The sequence below is a fragment of the Mus pahari genome, chromosome 15 (genome assembly GCF_900095145.1).
Source record: "Mus pahari chromosome 15, PAHARI_EIJ_v1.1, whole genome shotgun sequence".
Classification (NCBI taxonomy): Eukaryota; Metazoa; Chordata; class Mammalia; order Rodentia; family Muridae; genus Mus; species Mus pahari.
This window is the reverse complement of record NC_034604.1, coordinates 56,878,394-56,898,566: the sequence shown is the minus strand read 5'-3', so window position 1 is coordinate 56,898,566 and position 20,173 is coordinate 56,878,394. Positions and strand designations below refer to the sequence as shown.

The window sequence follows — 20,173 nt, the reverse complement described above, 5'->3', positions numbered from 1 at the left end:
GAAATGCTTGCCTTGCAAACCAGTTACATTGCTATTTTCTGGTGCAGTTTAGAATACACATGGAGAAGCCATGGATGCTTAACATCTGTGACATGGGGAGCTTTAACAGAATCAGGCAACATTCCATAGTAGTCTTCATCTGACATACATGACAGTGTTGAGTAATTTTAGGAGAGTATTGATCAAGTCCCAGCTAGGTCATACCCTAACTTTGAACAGCTGAGACCAAGTGCGATGGTTTGCGGCTCTGCTTTGGGGAGTGTAGCTGCTCCCATGATTCTGTGTTTCAGGTACAGGAGGAGATGGTGAAGGAAGATGAGGGTGCCCTGGATTGCAGCTCCAATCAGAACACAGCAGAGAGGAGGCGGAGCCTGTGGTATGCAACCCAGTACCCAACAGATGAGAGAAAAGTAAGGCACAGAAAAAGAATGCTTGCTTCCCCATTCAGTTTCTCATGTCTGCATTGTGTTATTGAATGTGGGGTTTAATACCAGTGGTCAGAACACACTGCTTCTGACTTATAGAAAGAATTTGCTTTAGGTGGCTATTTCCAGAAGCCTCTGTCACAGCCAAACTGGGGCTTTTAAAGGAAGTACCTGCTCACACAAGACCCCAGAAGAGAACAATTTTTATATTAATCGCTTTGACTTGAATACCAAAAAAAAAAAAAAAAAAAAAAAAAAAAAAATCCTGATTTTTTTTTAATTTAAATTTTTAAGACGAAAATTAATAAATAAACTTTTGGCGCTGAGAGAGCATAGTTTCAAGGTAGACTACACAGCAGCAGAGTTGTTCAGTGTATTGAGTGACTCCATGCTTCATGGTGGTAACTCCGTAAATGACTGGAGAAGATCCAATCTCTGCCTGCATGTGGTTATGGGCCTCTTGGTTTTTTAGACTCTGGCAGGGCAAGTGTTGGCTCACATAAGTTACGTATGTAATAGATCACCACTGCCAGTCAGCTTGAATTCATTCTGGCTGCTGCTATATGGACTTAAAAGTCTGTTTGCAAAGACATTGAGATATTCCTTTTTTTCCTGAATGAACCAGCAAGTCACATCCAGCATTTTAAAGAATCACAAGGGAGGCCCTGATACATTCAATGGCAGACAAGTTTCTTCAAAACAACGTAGCCCCGGTCTCAGTGTCACTGTCTTGTGCTGAGGGAGGCAGGGGCGCTACTGTGAGGAATGACAGAACCATGGGGCGGGTAGGGTGCAGCATAGGATAGGTCAAATGCCTTACAGCACAGATGGTGCGCCATGAGACAAGTATCATGGCCGAGATACCTGAGGGGTTTCTCTTGTCCCAATAGATGTTATTGTGTCCATTTCACCAACTATAGTGACAGGATAGATAGTTTAACCATGTGCAAATTAAGTCCCAGGGAGCTCTGAGGGCTCCAAGACCCTGTCAACAAAAAGGGGGGGGGGGTTACAATTGAGATATGAAGATCCTTGCCTAATGCCTAAGAAGCCAGGGTGTCCAAGTGCAAAGCAAAGCCAGGACCCCAAACATAATAATGGTAGAGCCAACAACAACAGCAACAACTTAACACCACCACCACAGTACCGCCATCTCCATACCACCAGCATCATCACCACTACATCATCACCACTACATCATCACCACTACATCATCACCACTACCACCACACCACCACTACACTACCACTACCACCACCTCCACCATCATCACCACAACCAATATTGGGACTACACAACAAACGAAATCAAAGCCAGTTTCTCCCAAAAACGTTCTTGATAAACCAGTATGAACAGGAACCAAACACAACATGACAATGGTCCACACACTGGACATTGGTTCCCTAAGACTACAGGGGAACCTCAGAAATTTTTACAACCTGTGACATAGCATGACAGTATCACAGCAGGAAACATGGTCTGTACATTAAGGTCACACTGTTGAAATCTCCTTCATGCATCCTAAATATGCATCCTAAATATGTGTAGATTCCACATCAGATGCCATCACATGCCTGGCTGTCACATCCACTGATGCTCTTTGCTGACTTGCTAAGGACCATCTCTGCTCTGCCACGCTCTGTTCATAGCAAGTGTCCCTTATACCATCGTTTTGCAGCACCTTTTCTGTTTTTAGGTGTATACATGATCTTTATGTTTCCACTGGGGGGTAGTCTTCAGTGCAGTAACGTGCTGTGAAGTTTGTAGTGTAGGAGTGGTAAGCTATGCCCTACAACCTGAGAGTGGAGCAACCTGTACCTTTGAGCTTAGTGTATTTATAGGATCACACAAAAGTGAGATTGCCGAACGAAGTAGTCCTCAGATGTGCCTCGTCATTGAACAGCATGTGACTCTGTTAGTTTTCTTAACTATGCTCTTTGAACTATGCTCCCCTTTAACATTCTGCACGACAGAACAGGACATCTGAGTGGCATGGCATATACAAAGTCTGGCAAAGTTCTGAGGAGAAGCACAGAGTGTCCTAAAGTCACTGTAGGGCAGAGCTCACTGTGTCCACAAAAGTGTTTATAATCTCATGGCTTGTGACTGGCTTATTTGTTTGTATACTTGCACATCCGAGTTGGGAAATGGCTATGATGAACAGAGGGACGGTGGCGTTCATTACAACGGTCTGCTGTGTTCTGCATGGCGCTTCTAACATGCTAGCAGGCAGCTAGTTAGAGGCTGGATGTTCGTAGAGAAACGTGCACAGATGCAGATGTACTTCAGACTGCTTCTAGCTCATCAATTAACATGCTGTCCTGCCTTGCTTTTTGCAGCTTTTATCCATGACCCAAGATGACTACAAACCATCTGATGTTAGTATACCCTTAGAATTGTCATTTATGCTTATGTAAGTGACTTCAAAGTAACAAGCAAAGTTAGATCCTTTGAGTATATTTGAGTTATCTGTAAATTCCTTGCAAATGTTTCAGTTCTTTTTTGCAGAAATTTTATTGGCTTTACTACTCTAAAAACCTGTCTAAACTATGAGATGGAATATAATATACAAAACACATTTATACTTTAGCGTTGTTTGGAGCATTGTTCTGTGTGTTTGTGTGTGTGTGTGCGTGTGTGTGTGTGTGTGTGTGTGTGTGTGTGTGTGTGTGTGTGTGTAGGCAAGAGGACAACCCTGGGTGCCANAGAGGACAACCCTGGGTGCCATTCCTCAGGAACTGTCCCCACTGTTTTGTTTTGTTTTAAAACATTGTGTCTTACTAGCCTGGAATTTTTTAGTCTATGCTAGCTCACTAACGAGCCTGTCTCTGTCGCCTGAGCTCTGAGACTACAAGCCCCGTGATACCACCATGGCTGGCTTTCTTTGCATACATTGCAGAAATCAAATTCAGGTTCCCATTCTTGGTTCTTAAAAAGCAAGTACCTTACTGACCAAGTTATCATCACTAGCTCTGTTGATCTGTCTTTAAAACATGTTCATCTGTAGTTGTGCTAATTATTATGTACATGGGAAATTGTATATATGTTTATGCATATCTTGAACCCATAATGTCGGAGAGGTAGGAGAGGTGGGAAGACCCAGGTATTTGCACTTAATGTCCTGCAGCCCTGCAGTTGGGTTGTCTCACCTAAGACCTGCAGAGCATTTGCTTAGCCCTGTGCAAAATGAGTGGGGGCTGGAACAAGAGCAGGGTGGATGCCCAGGCAAGGTATGGAAGACCGGTATATGGCTGGAAGGGATGCAGTAGAGAAAGTGGACCATGATCAGGAAGGGCTAGGACAGAGTCTGTCGCATGGTTTGTAACAGGAGTTCAGAAAGGTTTTACTGTCACTAGTCTGTAGAGATGAAATTTGGAGAGAGCATATAGGATCCATCTTGATAAAAAATATTTGGAGATTTATTAAATGGTTCAGCCTCTAATCAGCACTTCATCCTGGGTGATGCATGGAGTTTGGGAGAGAAGGGGTGTGCTTACAGAGAGGCCAGACTGTGATCACTGCTGTCCCCCTTCCTGATCCCCTGGCAGGGCCTGCTGGTGACCGTGAATGGCAACCCTGTGGACTACCACACCATCCACCCAAGCCTGCCCATAGAGAATGGCCCCGCCAAGACGGACCTGTACACCACTCCCCAGTACCGGTGGGAGCCTTCGGAGGAGTCCTCAGGTAATGCCCCTATCTTAGGGTTATACTGCTGTGAACAGACACCATGACCAAGACAACTCTCATAAAAACAACTGGGGCTGGCTTACAGGTTCAGAGGTTCAGTCCAATATTATCAAGGCGGGAACATGACAGCATCCAGGCAGGCAGGGTGCAGGCTGAGCAGAGAGTTCTATGATTTCATCTGAAGGCTGCTAGCAGAATACTGACTTCCAAGCAGCTAGGATGAGGGTCTTGAAGCCCACACCCACAGTGACACACCTACTCCAACGGGGACACACCAATAGTGCCACTCTCTGGGCCGAGTATATACAAACCATCACAGCCCCACAGTGAAGTGAGCAGATTCACTCAGGTGTGTGCTCCTTCTCTTTCATTCATAAAATTGGCGCCACTTCCTGTTGCTCCATGTAGCATTTGGTTCTTCACTCTCAGACAGCCTCTGTTTTAAGACAGAAATGTTGCCATCCATAGTCAGTAAAATTAAGGCTATTTCCTTAGAGCTTTATTTCTAATATACATCAGCATTTTTTTATTCACATTTGGCTCTGGTACATGCAATAAGTGGCAGGAGTGGGACAAAGGTTGAAAAATAAAAATGTAAGAAGAAAGAATCTAAGTACGCTACCTTTCATGACATAGGTTCTTGCTGTGTAGCCCTGCCTGGCCTGAATGTAGACCAGGCTGACCTCAAACTTACAGTAATTCTATTGCCTGTGCCTGTCAAATGCTGGGATTACAAGCATAAGTAACTTCAGATGGCAACATGTTAGCGTTTTACAGCATTAAACTTGTGTGTGTGTGTGTGTGTGTGTGTGTGTGTGTGTGTGTGTGTGTGTTTACCTACCTACCTATTCATCCACATACTGGGTCTTCTATTAGTTAATTTGAAGGTCAATATTTTTTCTGGATAATATTTTAAGAACAAGTTTAAAGAAGATGACTTTAAATCAATAAGAGAAGACTGGGGTGATTTCATCCACCACTGGTTTGGGAAGCCATGTCATAAAGGAGAGAATACTCAGAAAATTGACACAGCGCCTGGTAGCAGAGAGTTTAAAGGTGGGGTGCAAAGGGAGGGGGACAGAAGTTGCCTGCACAGTGAGAGTGCAGAGATCACAGGAAATGTCTCCCTTAAACACCCATTAGAGCAGTGGTAAGAGGCCAGTTATAGAAGACCCAGCTGAGCTCATTGCTTGATGGCCACAAACACTCTCCCTGGTCACCCAGAGCAAGTGTTCCTCTATGTGCAAGCACCTGGGCAGCAGAATAGCTCTAGAATGTACAGAAGAAACTTTACATCAGAACCATTTGGTAAGGGAGAAACCTGGTCAGGGCCAAAGTCTCCCAGGGAATACAAACGCAGGTTTCAGGAGCATGTGGCAGACAGTAGGAAGGATCACAGAGGGGAGGAGCCACAGAGGGGAGGAGCCATCAATGAGAACTAGACCTGTGAAGGTCCAGCTGTAGAAGTAACCTTCGTCTATATCACACACACACACACACACACACACACACACATACCATAACATGCACACGCCTTAACACACATACCATAACGTATACATATACACATACATACACATACCATGACAAACAAACCACACTTAACATAACACATCATATATGCACACATACTCATACCATAACAAACACTACACATACCACAACACAAACACACACCATAACACAATACACATGCACACCATAATACATACACCACAACACACACACACACACACACACACACACACACACACCATACCATACCAAGAGCTTACCATAATGGTAATTCTTAGGTTTATTTGATTTTTTGATTTATTCCTTTCATTGCTGGGCATGATTTGTTAATTTTACCACAAACCCTAGGCTCATCCAACTGTAATGTTGGAGAAATTAGAGACACTGGACTTTCTGACCAAAAAGCCTGACAGCAGCCCATGCAAAAGAAACTGTGTAATCACTGATCTATGTGTGTGATCTGTCCTTTCTCACATAGTGCTAACTCTATTATTCCTTATTTATATGAATTACAGTTAATTTAAACAAAAAAAAAGTCAAAGGGACCACATTTTACTGGCATAGATTAATATTTGGTACTACACAGTCTCTCTGGGTCAGGTATCTGGGTGTAATGATAAGGACAGCTTCTCTGACCTGAGATCCAGATAGATGGCTGAGCCTACCATCTGCTCTGCCTGGGCCAGAATCTTCTTTTAATCTCACTGTGGAGGGGCTAGCTGACCAGAGACACCCGCCAACGGATGGCCAACCTGACACATCATCTCCCAGCTACCTCAGTCTCTCCATTAGGAAGTTATAGCATGGTAGCTGCCTCCTCTCTAAAAGCCAGAGGGTGGTTTGTTAAGAGAAGATGCCTGGGGTGAAAGCCACATTCTTTTCAAACTGAATCTAGGCTGGGAATGTAGCTCAGGGATAGCTGTTTACCTAGCAAGCATTGAGCCCTTGGTCCCATTCCTCAGCACAAAAAAAAAATAAAATAAAATAAATAAAAACCACCCCCAAACCCTGAATCTGAGAACTGACAGTCCATCTGTTCCAGAGTGTTCTGTTCAAGGGGAAAACAGACAAAGTCATGAACACCAGAGAGTGGAAATACCAGAGAAAACCACTCTCTTCAGTGGAGTTTTTCCTTACAGCACGCCCGGACTATTATTCCCATCACTCAGAACTTACTGCTTCTGTCTGAGTGCTAGAGGCTGCACTAGTTGGAGCCACTTCCTACACCGGAAGACTCTGACAAAACCACGCATGTGATGTCGTGTGGGAGTTGCCCTGGTGACAGAGGTCAGCTACATCCATCCATAGTCATATAAAGTGTTTGCCTCTCTAGAAAAGAAAGAGGAAGAAGAAGACAAGAGAGAAGACTCCGAAGGGGAAGGGAGCCAGGAGGAAAAAAGGAGTGTGAGAATGCACGCCATGGTCACCGTGTTCCAGTTCATCATGAAGCAGAGTTACATCTGTGCCCTCATCGCCATGATGGTTAGTACTTGCGTCATCACCCTCCAGAGCACTGGAGGTCCAGCGTCCAAGCCTCTCGGCCAGGGTCGAGACTGCAGTTTGGGAGTGGGCTTGACATCAGTTAGCTTCAGCCATATCCGCAACAGATGTGAAGGGGCCTGTTCACAAGGGACCACAGGATAAGAGGTGAGGATAAGGTAGCAAGTTTGTAGCAGGTTGATGTTATCCATGAGCCTGACTGGCAGGTTGCTCTGCCAGCTGTCGTTGACAAAACACTTTTTAGTCTCCAAGAACTAAGCCACCAGGCAAATGGTTTGTCTGAGGGGGCTAAGCACTATTTTGTCCTTCTAGAAGCTATCAAAAGACTAGCCTTTGTTAACTTGTCCTCGTTATTCAGTGTTGAGATACCTCACAGGCAGTTTCTTCTGATAGAATTTCTATCATGTCTGTCGTCCTGGTAATGAATGCTTAATCTCAGCCTTTAATTCTCAAAGTTCCTGTTTCACACCCAGCTATAGCCCACAATCATCATGACCATAGCTAACCATAGACTCCGAATACTGGGGGAAAATAAATCTGCTTCAACAGTGCAAAATAGTATTGGGAGTAAAAGGCCTTTGACTCTCCCCTAAAGGGAGCACAGAGCCAATGTCATGCTCAGTCGTTTCCATTCCCCTCCTTCCTTCACTCTCACAGCAGGCTGGGAAGCTCTCCATCATCTACCTACAAGTCTCTCTTGTCTAAAGACCTTTTCTGTGCAGATGACACTGAATTCCCCAGAGCATGTTGTAGTGACGGCCACTGTCCCTTGTCCCCGTGGCTCTGCAGGCCTGGAGCATCACTTACCACAGCTGGCTGACGTTCGTGCTGTTGATCTGGTCCTGCACCCTCTGGATGATTCGCAATAGGAGGAAGTATGCCATGATCAGTTCTCCTTTCATGGTCGTCTATGCGAATCTGCTGCTGGTGCTGCAGTACATTTGGAGCTTCGAACTTCCTGAGATTAAGAAGGTCCCTGGGTTTCTAGAAAAGAAAGAGCCGGGAGAACTTGCTTCAAAGGTAAACGGATGAGGAAACCAGAAAGAAAGAGATGCAATAACGGCCATATCCTAACAAGCAGGTTTTCAGGAAAGCCACCTCTAAATGACTTTTAGAATGGAAATATCTGAGACGTAGAGATAGATTACATTATTCAGAAGCCTCTCCTTTTATCCAGAGCTGGGGAATGAACCCCAAAGATCTCATACTGTGCTACATCTCTGTCTCTTGTTTTGCCTTTTATTTTGTGACCGAGTCCTACCATTGCCAAGTGAGGGCAGAACTTGCTCTGGAGCCCAAGCAGGACTGGAATTGCAATCCTCCTTCAGCCCCCACCCCCACCCCCAGGAAACTGGGATCAACAGCCCATCAAGCCTGGCATAGATCACATGTATGCCATCCTGCTTTTAGTTTTGACTTAGAAAGGACAGTCTTTCTACGAAAGAAAAATAGAACAAATTACTGTAAGTTAAATGTAGCAGTAGTAATTAGATATAGTCTATGTTACAAGAGTTTCTAGGTAGGTTTGTTGGTAAGTCCTTCACAGCATCGATTGTACTACTTCATTCAGTACTACTTCTGAATCAGTAATTAGATGGATTGTGCAATTTAAATAGAAAATGCAACATAGAATACTCAGAGGAATTGGAGAATTTTTGGACAGGTTAACCGTTTGTAAAAATCAACCTCTTTGCACATGCCATCACAGAGAATAATTTACTGTGGATAATACTTTAACTATGTTCGAAAAGCATTTTTTAACAGCAGAAATTGTGACATTTGCTTTTTATTCCTTCCATTGTGAAGAATTTGCAGCCATTTCATGGTCTATTTATCTCCTTGAGCCATTTTAATGGATTTTGTCTGTGAGAGATACAGACAAAAAAGTCAGCTCATTTGTAGGATTAAATTCTGTCTAGTCTAAAATTATTTGTCCTTGGAAAGAATATGTTATTTTAGAAATAAACTCTTGACTGTTTTGAAAAAACATTATTGGAGACAAGGACGTCCACTTTGATAACTATGGGCTCACAAACTCTCCAATGTAATGATATTCATGAGAACACACAACTTCCAAATCAGATAGCACATGTCTGGAATCACACCAGTTCAGGAGACTTAGGCACAAGGATCTCGAATTCAAAGTTGGGGCTACAGAATGACTTCAAAGTCAGTATGAACTCCTCAGTGAGACCTTGTCTCCAAATCTAAAGCTGGAGGGTTGAGTTTAGCTCAGTGGTAGAGAGTATACCCAGCCTTGAGGTCAATCACCGGATCTGCTAAATAACTAAGCAAGCGAATAGATAGATAGATAGATAGATAGATAGATAGATAGATAGATAGATAGATAGATAGATAGATAGATAGATAGGGAGGGAGATAGATAGATAGATAGATAGATAGATAGATAGATAGATAGATAGATAGATACGTAGATACATAGATAGATGCTACCATCTAGAAAATATCTGTGAGTTAGCATGACGCAAAAGGAGAAAGAAAGGAATGTGACCTTTGACCTCAAAGATCTATACTGATTCAGAGCAGCAGGACTGAAGCCCTTTGCAGCATTGTCCCAGTCTGTCTCTTGCTCCCAGCCACTCTCAAATTATCTCCTTCAGGAATGACCCCATATGCTCCAAGTTATTCTTAGCCTCTCACTACATGTTAACGAAAGAGGTCTTCTTCTCTGTTTTTGAATACATTTCATTTGGTAGAGACTTACAACATTTTAATGCCCAGTTTTCAATGTACCAGTTCTCCAGTTCTTGACCTCGTTCATCTCTGCATGTTAACCAGGAATCACTGTTACTGATTTTGGTTGAAGACAAATGATAACTGGCACAGATGACTGTGAGAACACAAAGAGAAACCAAGCCACCCTTAGCTTAAAAAAATGGCTTTCATTTCTTTGGCAAATGCTTAGTGAAAACCTTTTCTGAACCAGAACATATCATGTCCCATCCACTAAGAAATACAGAATCACCCAAGACAGACAAATGTTACTGAGATGTGTAGACACTGAGACTGTCACACACTGCTCATGGGGGGGGGGTGGAAGTTGGTGCAGCAACTTTAGAAAATGAATATTTGTCAGTTCCTCCAACAGTTAAAGACTCAGTACATGATGAGCAGTGCCAGGTGTAAGTTTAGATAACTATCCAGGACACATGGAAACATGAAGACATGGGAACACTTAGACGACTGTTCATAGCAATGTTATCCATTGTAGACAAGTTGGAAACTCAAATACTCTCAACTGAAGAGTACATAAGTACATTCCTGCATCTTTATAAAATAGGATACTATTCCCTAGTTAAAAAAAAAAAGCAAAATAGGAATAAAGTGCTGTATACATATTATAAGGTGACTAAGCCTTAGAAATATCATGCTAAGTCAATGTCATTTACAAAAAGGCATTTAGTATATAACTCTCTCTACTTAAAATGTCCACATTGATGTATATAAGTACAGACAGTAAGTAAATCAATCATTGGCAAGAACTAATATAAGAAAGGAGTGACAGAAACCATGCTGCTTTGGAGGGAGCAAAGAAAAGATGGCAAAATAGATTGTGGTAATGATCTGTAGACCTGGAAGTAGACTGAAACCAATGAAGTAGACACTTCCCAGGGGATTTTTGCACTCTAATCCAGAGCCTCACGAATGCTAAGCATCCAGTTGACTACTGATCTATACCCAACCTTTCAAATATAATCTTGAAGTAAGTAAGTTGTGTAGTAAGTGAATTGTGTTTTGATGATGCTATTGTGAAAAAGAAAAATGGCCCTACTATGTGTTAGAGCAATGGGCTCCTTATATCAGGAGGGTTTTTTTTCCCAGCTCCAAGAAAAGGTCAACACAGACATGTGGAAGCTTAGAATTCTTTCTTAGCCATCGCAAAATGAACAGGATTAGCTAGCTGGTGTATTTTCTGGGATGAAAAATTATTTTTCATATCTGTGGAATTCTTCAAAATAAGGAATATTGCAGAGTCAAGGGGCAAGACAAGACAGCCTCTATTAGGCCCTGACTATCAAACTATCAAGAGGAAATCAGTCTCTGGCACTGGCCTGGAAGGAGTCCAGTGGTTGAAGTTGGTTTTCTGTTAAATGGAGAGTGTCATCCTGAGTGCTACACATGATCATAGCATGCGGGTGATGCTGACACTCAAAAGAGGTGACTAAATAGATAGGCTAATGCCCTCACAACTATGTGCCCTCACAACTATGGGGGAGAAAGAGCTTCAAATGGTGCTGAGCCCCACCTCACTCTATCTTCAGATTCTCTTCACCATCACATTTTGGCTGCTTCTGAGGCAGCATCTCACAGAGCAGAAGGCCCTTCGAGAAAAGGAAGCAATTCTGTCTGAAGTCAAAATTGGAAGTCAAGAACTTGAAGAAAAGGGTAAGTGTGGGACAGGAGTGATGACATCATAGCACTGGCTGCTCCTCCAGAGGATACAGGTTTGATTCCCAGTTCTACGTGGTGACTCACAACATGGAGTTGTAACCTGTCTGTACCTCCTGCTCCAGAAGAGCTGATGCCTATCTGGCCTCTACAGACAGAAGGTGACCTTTAGAGTATTTGTGTGTGCCTATGGGGAGTGTTTTTTAAAATGTGTTGGTTTAGCTTTCAGAAATATTATTCCCAATGGAGGACAACACTAAATATCAGAGAATTTTTCTCTGAAGACGTACTTCTTGAGAGAATTGGAGCCAATGAATTAACTCAAATCCCTTAAATTTACATTCTTGTTTTAAAAAAAAAAATAGAGGAAAAAAGAAGAAGAGGGAGGGGAAGAGGGAGAGAGGGAATAAGGGAAGGGCAGTGAATTATTAACATATATTTAGCTTTTGTCTTTCTGTATAGGTAAATGAAAAGTAGTTCTCAAATTCCATAAGCAGATGAATAAGTATGGTTGTCATTTATAGAATGGATTAGATGGTATTAAAGAAGTTAAGATCGGAGACCTTAAAGACAGCTCAGTGGTTAAGAGTGCCTAGTGCTGATGGAGAGAGAGGACCTGAGTTAAGTCCCCAGCACCCATAGTAGGCAGCTCAAAATTCTCTGTCTCTGCAGGCCCAGGGGATCTCCTGGCCTCTTCTGACCTCTGCTAGGATCTACATTCCTGCACATATGCTCTCCAGTGCAGAAATGATTAGAAAAAAAAAACTACTAGCCATTTTTTTTTTAAAAGAAGTTAAGCATCACCCCATGGAAAGGGAAGTGCCAGTGTAGAGAAGTTGGGATGGCAACCCAATGCAGCAATCGATGAGAAGCTCAGCTCACACCAGCTACTGTTGTGTAGTTCTTGTTGAGCCTAACCATTGATTCTTGTTTCAGCAGTGATAGTCTATAAGATTTAAATCTTGGCTACGTGAGCTTGAATGTCTGTCTATTCAGAACACTGGTTTACTATTCAGTTTTAGCAAAGAATGGTTTGTTTAGCATCAATAGTCGAAGCCCCACTTCAGGTTTACTCCCCTCCCTCTGGAAATCCACTGGTTTCTTGAGGAAATGATTCAAATTTAGATAGCTTCAGAAAAACAAGTAACCTTAGCAATATAATATCCTGAATACTATATTTTAAACCACAGGGTGCTTCGGGCCAAGATTGCTAGCATTGGTCTCATTGTTACACTGCTTGTGCTGTCTAGAGCCATGAAACAATTAGAATCAGAAATAACATCATAGATTGTTTTTGACTATTGTCACACATTTATATTTATACTGTCTGACCCTCAATCCTGAAAATGTAAAATGTGCTGGAGAGATTAGCATAAAATATTCCTGTATGTACCCCATTTTATGAAAGTTATAAAGACCATCATTTAGTTGTCAGTGTTGCCTTACTTTTTAGAGCCATGTAAAAAGCACGTAATAGCTCAGAAAACATATCCTTCCATGTCCACGTAAGTCACCTGCAGCCAAAGCATGGCCGTAGCCAGGAATAATAACATGGTCTTCTGTTTAGAAGATGAGGAGCTCCAAGATATACAAGTAGAAGGAGAGCCCACAGGGAAGGAAGAAGAAGAGGAAGAGGAGATAAAGGAAGAAAGGCATGAGGTAAAGAAGGAAGAGGAAGAGGAAGTGGAGGAAGATGATGACCAGGACATCATGAAGGTGTTGGGTAATCTGGTGGTGGCCCTCTTCATCAAGTATTGGATCTACGTCTGCGGGGGCATGTTCTTTTTTGTCAGCTTTGAGGGGAAAATCGTCATGTACAAAATCATCTACATGGTGCTGTTCCTGTTCTGCGTGGCCTTGTACCAGGTCAGTAAACACACAGGCCCAAGTTTCTAGTTATCACACCTGACTCAGGAGTAGAGACGAGTTCTCTCCATAGAGGTGTGCATATCTAGAAAGCAATTGATGCCACTCAGAATCCCAAGTCAAGAATCAATGTGCTTTCTCTCTCTTTCTCTCTCTCTCTCTCTCTCTCTCTCTCTCTCTCTCTCTCTCTCTCTCTCTCTCTCTCTCTCTCTCTCACACACACACACACACACACACACACATTTTAAAATTTCCATTTACTCAATTTTTATAGTCCTTCTCCCACAGCAATACACTTAAAATGACCTAGGTAACTAAATATATCAATCTTTTATTCTACAGCTGTTAGTTAAAACCCTTGAATAATATTAATAAACTAATTTGTAAAGAAAATCACACACCATTACTGAAAAGACCCAAAGTCTATACATCTCAACAGACTTCTCTTCAGTTAAACAGCCTTTGAGGCTATAGAGTTTCACATTAGATGTTATTCATCAACTCTCAAGTATATCTTATGCACTTCATAGTTTTCCAATATGTCTTGATTTAACAAATAATTTTTGACATCAGATCGTATTTTTAGCACTTAATAATTTAAGAGCAATGTATGGATAAGCTTAAGTACTTGAGGACTCTCTAGTTTGCTCATATTGCGGACTTTGGGATCAGAAAACTGTACATTTGTGAATGTGAGTAAGTGAGCAAGTGCATGTGTGTGTGTGTGTGTGTGTGTGTGTGTGTGTGTGTGTGTGTGTTCAGTACCTTGCTTAATTAAGTCAGGTGCTTATAGAAGCCATTTTTTTCTTTTTGCAACCATTTTTCCCCATTTTCTTTCCCTTTGTTCTTCAATGTCGGACTCCCAGGTGCACTACGAGTGGTGGAGGAAGATCCTGAAGTACTTCTGGATGTCAGTGGTCATTTACACCATGCTGGTGCTCATCTTTATATACACTTACCAGTTTGAAAACTTCCCGGGCCTGTGGCAAAACATGACTGGATTAAAGAAAGAAAAGTAAGCAATTTGTGCCTGGGATGGGACAGGAAGAAGACAAACACATTAAAAGCCTCGATGCATATTGTTCCCCAAAACTCTGTGGACAGTTTTAGTAAGATGTGATGCCATGAGTGTCTGTGAGGTCCTTAAAGGCAAGTCAGAGAACCCCATTCTTCTCTCTTCCCTGTGCCAAGCTGTGGCCTTGCCATGGAGCAGAGACTCCATAAAGGTGGTCTGGCAAATGATTGATTTTTCAGCCCCCTTGTGATGAACAGTGCCATCTAGTGTCTGTCCCATGTGAAACACAGCTCTCTAGCATAATCCTGTGCCTTCTGCTTCCCAGCACAGGACAGTTTTCCAGCCCGTAGGAGGCTCCTGGATTTACCTGCCTTCTACCTGTGTCTAGCCTTACATTCTAAGGAGTGGCTGGTGGCACAGCTTCTGTGGTGATGCTGTCTTAGAGTGACTTGATGGCACATGAGTTTCTCCTATAAATCTCTGTGATTAGTGGGGAAATCCAGAGAGACCTAGGTCTTGATTCAAAACTGTAGAAGTGTCAAGGAGAAAGATTAAAAGAAAAGGTTTACTGTTTATTCATAACACTGTCTTTTCATGGTGCACACTGAAGCATGCGGCCCTATCTCTAGATTACAAACAAGATGCAGGAACTCATACCCAACTTAGAGTGCATGTTTTCTTTGATCATTAACTTGACCCAAACCTATTTTTCTCTTCCAAGTACAATTCTGTACTTGTAAGCCGTTAAAGCTCACAGTGCTTCTTTTCCAACCTACAAAGCCTTTATTTACTATTCTACAAGGGAGGGGGGCACATTCTGCTCTTAATTCTAACTTTGTTATATCTTTCTGGCAAAATAACTTAAAACTGTCTCCTTAAAGTTTCTATCAACTACTCTAACTTCCTAAAACTATTTAAATCAAATTAAGAATTCTGTAAAATCATTAATTCATCTAAACAATATTATTTTTTATAAAAGTTCATCTTCATGCTGACCTGCAGGAAAATTGCACAGTAGAATGGGCTATCACCTGGGAGGTAGTCACACCAAGCTATACGCAGTGAGAGTCTCCCCACGTCCAATCACAGCACGCCAGGTATACAAGAAACATAGCAATGACAAACACGAGAAGGCACATCAGTAGCCAGAAGCAATCCTGGGATGAAGCTCCTGGGGCTGTGCCTCTCCAGCAGGCACCCATCTCAGCTGTGCAAAGGGCGGACCATCTCCAAGATGCCCAATTGCCCTACTGCAGCTCCTCCTGCCTGGTGGCTGCCATTGGAATTTTCTTCAGATCTTGGAAGATCCTTGAGCAGCTAAGGAAGTGTGATTTATGAAAAACAGAAACAAAATCCCATCACATGCACTGAGCGACTTTCCTTGGAGAAATAGAAAGATCTTCTCCCCACTGAGTAAAGGGTAGAGACAGATAAAGGCTGTGTGTGTGCTGGAGGTGAGAGCTGTCCACGGGTGAACTTAGGTGAAACAAACACGCATGACTGTCTTAGTCAGGGTTTCTATTCCTGCACAAAACATCATGACCAAGAAGCAAATTGGAGAGGAAAGGGTTTATGCAGTGTACACTTCCACACTGCTGTTCATCACCAAAGGAAGTCAGGACAGGAACTAACACAGGGCAGGAACTTGGAGGCAGGAGCTGATACAGAGGCCCTGAAGGGGTCCTGCTTCCAGGCTTGCTTCCCCTGGCTTGCTCAGCTTGCTCTCTTATAGAATCCAGGACTACCAGCCCACCCACAATAGACCCTCCCACCCTTGATCACTAATTAAGAAAATGCCTTACAGCTGGATCTCATGGAGGCATTTCTTTAAGGGAGGCTCCTTTCTCTGTGATAATTCCAGCTTGCGTTGACACACAAACCAGCCAGTACAATGACTACAGTAGGAAGAAGCAGGGGTGCTTCCTGATGTCTGAACTTTGTGTAAGGCGGTGGTTTGCATCATTTAATGGTTTGGGAGAGGGCAGAGTGGAAAATGGCTTTGCCAAGGAAAAGAGAGAAACCAAGGCCACTGCTGAGTCTGAAGTCACAATGGAGTAGCTTTCCAGTAGAAATGTGGGTCAAGTTGCACAGGAAATCACAGTGCTGTTAGTAGATATGTCAATTTGGGCAACAAAAAGGCAGATACGTTCAGGGGATTGACCAAGAAGAGTACAAGAGAAGGGACCCCAAACTGAATCTGGTGCCAATTCTGCTGCTATGTACAGTACAGATAGGAAGTGGGGCTAAAAAGAAAACCAGACATGTATGAGACGCTGACCCCAAAACTATTAGAAGAGGATTAGTACTGGAACAAAATAAGGGCATAGCTGCTGGTTTCTGCTACAGTGAGTTGGTACTGACGGCTGAGAAGACAGGCTGGTTGGATTGGTGATAGTGGGAGAGGGGGTAAGTGTTAAAAGCTGAGAGGATAACTGCTGTGGCTTGTGAGGGAGAGGGCAGAGTGTAGTGTCCAGAAAGCTTCTTGCTTTTCTTCTGTCTTCTTCGACAGGCTCGAGGACCTCGGCCTGAAGCAGTTTACAGTGGCTGAACTGTTCACTCGCATATTCATCCCCACCTCCTTTCTGCTCGTCTGCATCCTACACCTCCACTACTTCCACGATCGGTTCCTGGAACTTACAGACCTCAAGTCCATCCCCAGCAAAGAGGACAACACCATCTACAGGTGAGCAAATGGGAGAAGCCTCTCCTGTATCCAGGAGAAGTCGGCTCTGGGATTCTGCTTCAGCTGGAAGCCACATCCAGCACGCTCACGTGGACTTTTAACCTTGATATCAAACTTCTCACTGATGGTGTGTGTGTGTGTGTGTGTGTGTGTGTGTGTGTGTGTCCCATGCAGCAGAGCCATGAGACTCCCCCTCCCCGCCATGCTTGCTGGTTGCCATGTAAATTTGCTCTCATGTAGCTAGGGCAGGCAAGCCGAACTCTCCTTAGGTATCTCCTACTTCCTTTACTGACGATCAGTGCTTGAAAATGAGTGGTTGTTAGAACTGGAGGAATTCCATAGACAAATTGTAGGAGGGAAAATTACCCTCAATGACACTTGTCAATTATGGGAAATTATCATGACTTGATCATTTTTTGACACTACTCCGAGATACTCATTGCTGAAACTATTTATTATTGAATTCTGACAACATTCGTGCTGAATTTAACTGTGGGTACTTGATGACTTTTCAAAAGTCATATTCAAATAATTTAGAAACACATTTTAAGGTTGGCATAGTGACACATGCCTATGATCCCATCACTTGGGAGGCTGACAAAGGAGGATATGTAGCCACAAGTTCAAGGCCAACCTAGACTATAAAGTGAATTAAAAAGCAATGCAAACACATCATAGAGAGAGACAGAGACAGAGAGAAACAGAGACAGAGAGAAACAGAGACAGGGAGGAAGAGAAAGGGAATAGAGAAATCTTCATTTGTAATATTTAGCTGTTGATCATTTATAGATGACTTAAATTTTATTTTATTTTATTTTATTTTATTTTATTTTATTCCCAAAGCCCTCTCTTCCCTTCAATGTGTGTTTTCTTCTCTTTAAATTTTCTTCCTGTTTGTGGAGACTTTCTGTCACTCCTATTCTTGTTGCCATGTGTCTGGGTTTTCTAATATATAATCAAATAGGATATGGGGTATAATTTGTACAAAAGAGTAAATATTTTCAGAACCACAGTTTTACTGAAGACAAAAGGCTCAGCAAAGGTTCTACCAGATGAATTGCCTGTGCTGGCTGGTTTATGTCCAGTTAACACAAGCTAGAGTCATCTGAAAAGTGGGAGCCTCAATTGAGAAAATGCCTCCATAAGATCAGACTGCAGGCAAGCCGGGAAGAGCATTTTCTCAGTCAGTGATTGAAGGGGAATGGCCCAGCCCATTGTGCTTGGGGCCATCTCTGGGCTGGTGGTCCTGGGGTCCATCAAAAGCAGACTGAGCAAGCCATGAGGAGCAATCCACTAAGCAGCACCGCCTCCATGGCTTCTGCATCAGTTCCTGCCTCCAGGTTTCTGCCCTGCTGAATTTTCTGTCCACACTGCTTTTTATAATGAAGTCTAATACAAAACTGTGAGTGAAATAAATCTCCCTCCCCCCAAGTAGCTTTTGGTCAAGGTGTTTCATCACAGCAATAGTAACCCTAAGACACCAAATGGTTCAGACTGAGTATGTGTATGAAACCTGAGTTTAGCCCAACATTCCCTCAAAGCACACATGTCCTGCCATGCCTATTATACCGGTTCTGGGAAGGGCTACTGCCCAGGACAAGTATATGCTGACTTCTTTCTACAGCTATAGCAGCACAACGTTTGCTTGTCAATTTGCTAAGAAACAGCAGACCTAATCAACCACTTCAAGAGCACTGCTCCCCTTATTTCTGCTTGTGGCTCAGCCTTGAGCATTCCCTTAGTAATGACTTTCACAAGAAAGGGGAAGGCATTGAGTTACATGGGATTTCACCTTATGGTCTGAGAAACAGTTTTCTAGTACCTTGGAGAAATTAAATAACTCTGGCATCACAAGGTTTTCTGTGAGAGGGTTCTATAAAAGTTACAAACTTTGAATTTAAATATACAGCGTCTTTTAAAAATTCTCTCATATTTTTCTTACTGATAATTTTTATCTCTCTGTATTTCTTTTCTTCTGTCCTGAGTCCTAATCAATGACCACATTGAAACCCAAATGATGGAGGAAGATAAGCATCTTCGCAGATGGGACTGACCTCCCTGCTTGCTTCCCTTCTCTTACTTCTTTGCTTTGGGTGCTTTACAAAAACTGGTTGCAAATGGAGATTGATGGACTTGTTGTAGTTATTAAGTTGATTTCATAACTATGGTTTGCATTGGTACATTCCATTGCCCTCTTCCTGTCTTGTTAAACTCTGGTATGTGTGTGTAAGCATGCACATATTCAGTGTGGACAAATATCACTTGGATTTGAAGTAGAATTTATTGTTATTTAAATGTACAGAAATTTTACTTAGAAGTATAGAAAGAAATTATGTCATACATAAGAAAAAAGATTATAATTTCTCAGTAGACAATCTTAAGAAATATCACTTTACTTACTAACTGATCATATATAATAGAACAATAATACAAGTTACATAATAATTTTCTACAAACCCTTTTAATTACTTTGATGTCATTACAAGTCATCTTTGATTCATGTTAGAAAATACTTCTTAAGCTAAAGTTTTAAAGACTCTAAAGAAAATATATTGATCATGGTTTACTTAGAATTCCTTTAAAATATGAAAAAGGAGCAAAAGTTAATCTTCAGAGTCTAATTTTCTTTGATCATGTCTCTCTTCAAAATCAAGCATCCCTACTTTTTAGTAAAGTATGGGATGGGAGGGCAGAGGCTGAAAGGGCGTGGGATCCTTGAGCCTTTTCCTGTATATGTCTGACTTCATGTTGCTCCTGAATCTTGCTGTCCAGCTTCTTCCTCGAGGCACAGTCTGTGTGGATGATACACCTTCCTAAAGCCTAAGAGACAGTCTACTCCTCTGTTACCTCTGTCTAACAATCTCCTCTTTCTCTCCCACCTGTCTCCCACTGCATCCTTGGGCTTCCATCCCTCTGCGCAGCCATGCCAAAGTCAATGGTCGCGTGTACCTAATAATAAATAGGTGGGTATGCTAACTTTTTTTTCTCTCTCTCTCCCTTTCATTTAAAAATGGTTTTCTTCGTGTGTTAAAACCTTTGCTGCTTTATAAATGATGAGTGGCATCCTCA

General features: G+C 42.4%; 1 protein-coding gene across 2 annotated transcripts in view; it reads left to right on the top strand.

The window, feature by feature from the left end:
* The window catches only part of Piezo2 (piezo type mechanosensitive ion channel component 2), a 372,708-nt gene that overhangs the window by 273,041 nt on the left and 79,494 nt on the right, over positions 1-20,173 (top strand). For both annotated transcript variants that reach the window (XM_029547036.1, XM_029547035.1), the window contains exons 9-17: positions 291-410; positions 2,765-2,803; positions 3,974-4,112; positions 6,964-7,112; positions 7,920-8,150; positions 11,414-11,537; positions 13,108-13,406; positions 14,273-14,421; positions 16,931-17,104. In XM_029547036.1, coding sequence (XP_029402896.1) covers positions 291-410; positions 2,765-2,803; positions 3,974-4,112; positions 6,964-7,112; positions 7,920-8,150; positions 11,414-11,537; positions 13,108-13,406; positions 14,273-14,421; positions 16,931-17,104 — 1,424 coding nt within the window. The remainder of the gene's footprint in view (positions 1-290; positions 411-2,764; positions 2,804-3,973; positions 4,113-6,963; positions 7,113-7,919; positions 8,151-11,413; positions 11,538-13,107; positions 13,407-14,272; positions 14,422-16,930; positions 17,105-20,173) is intronic.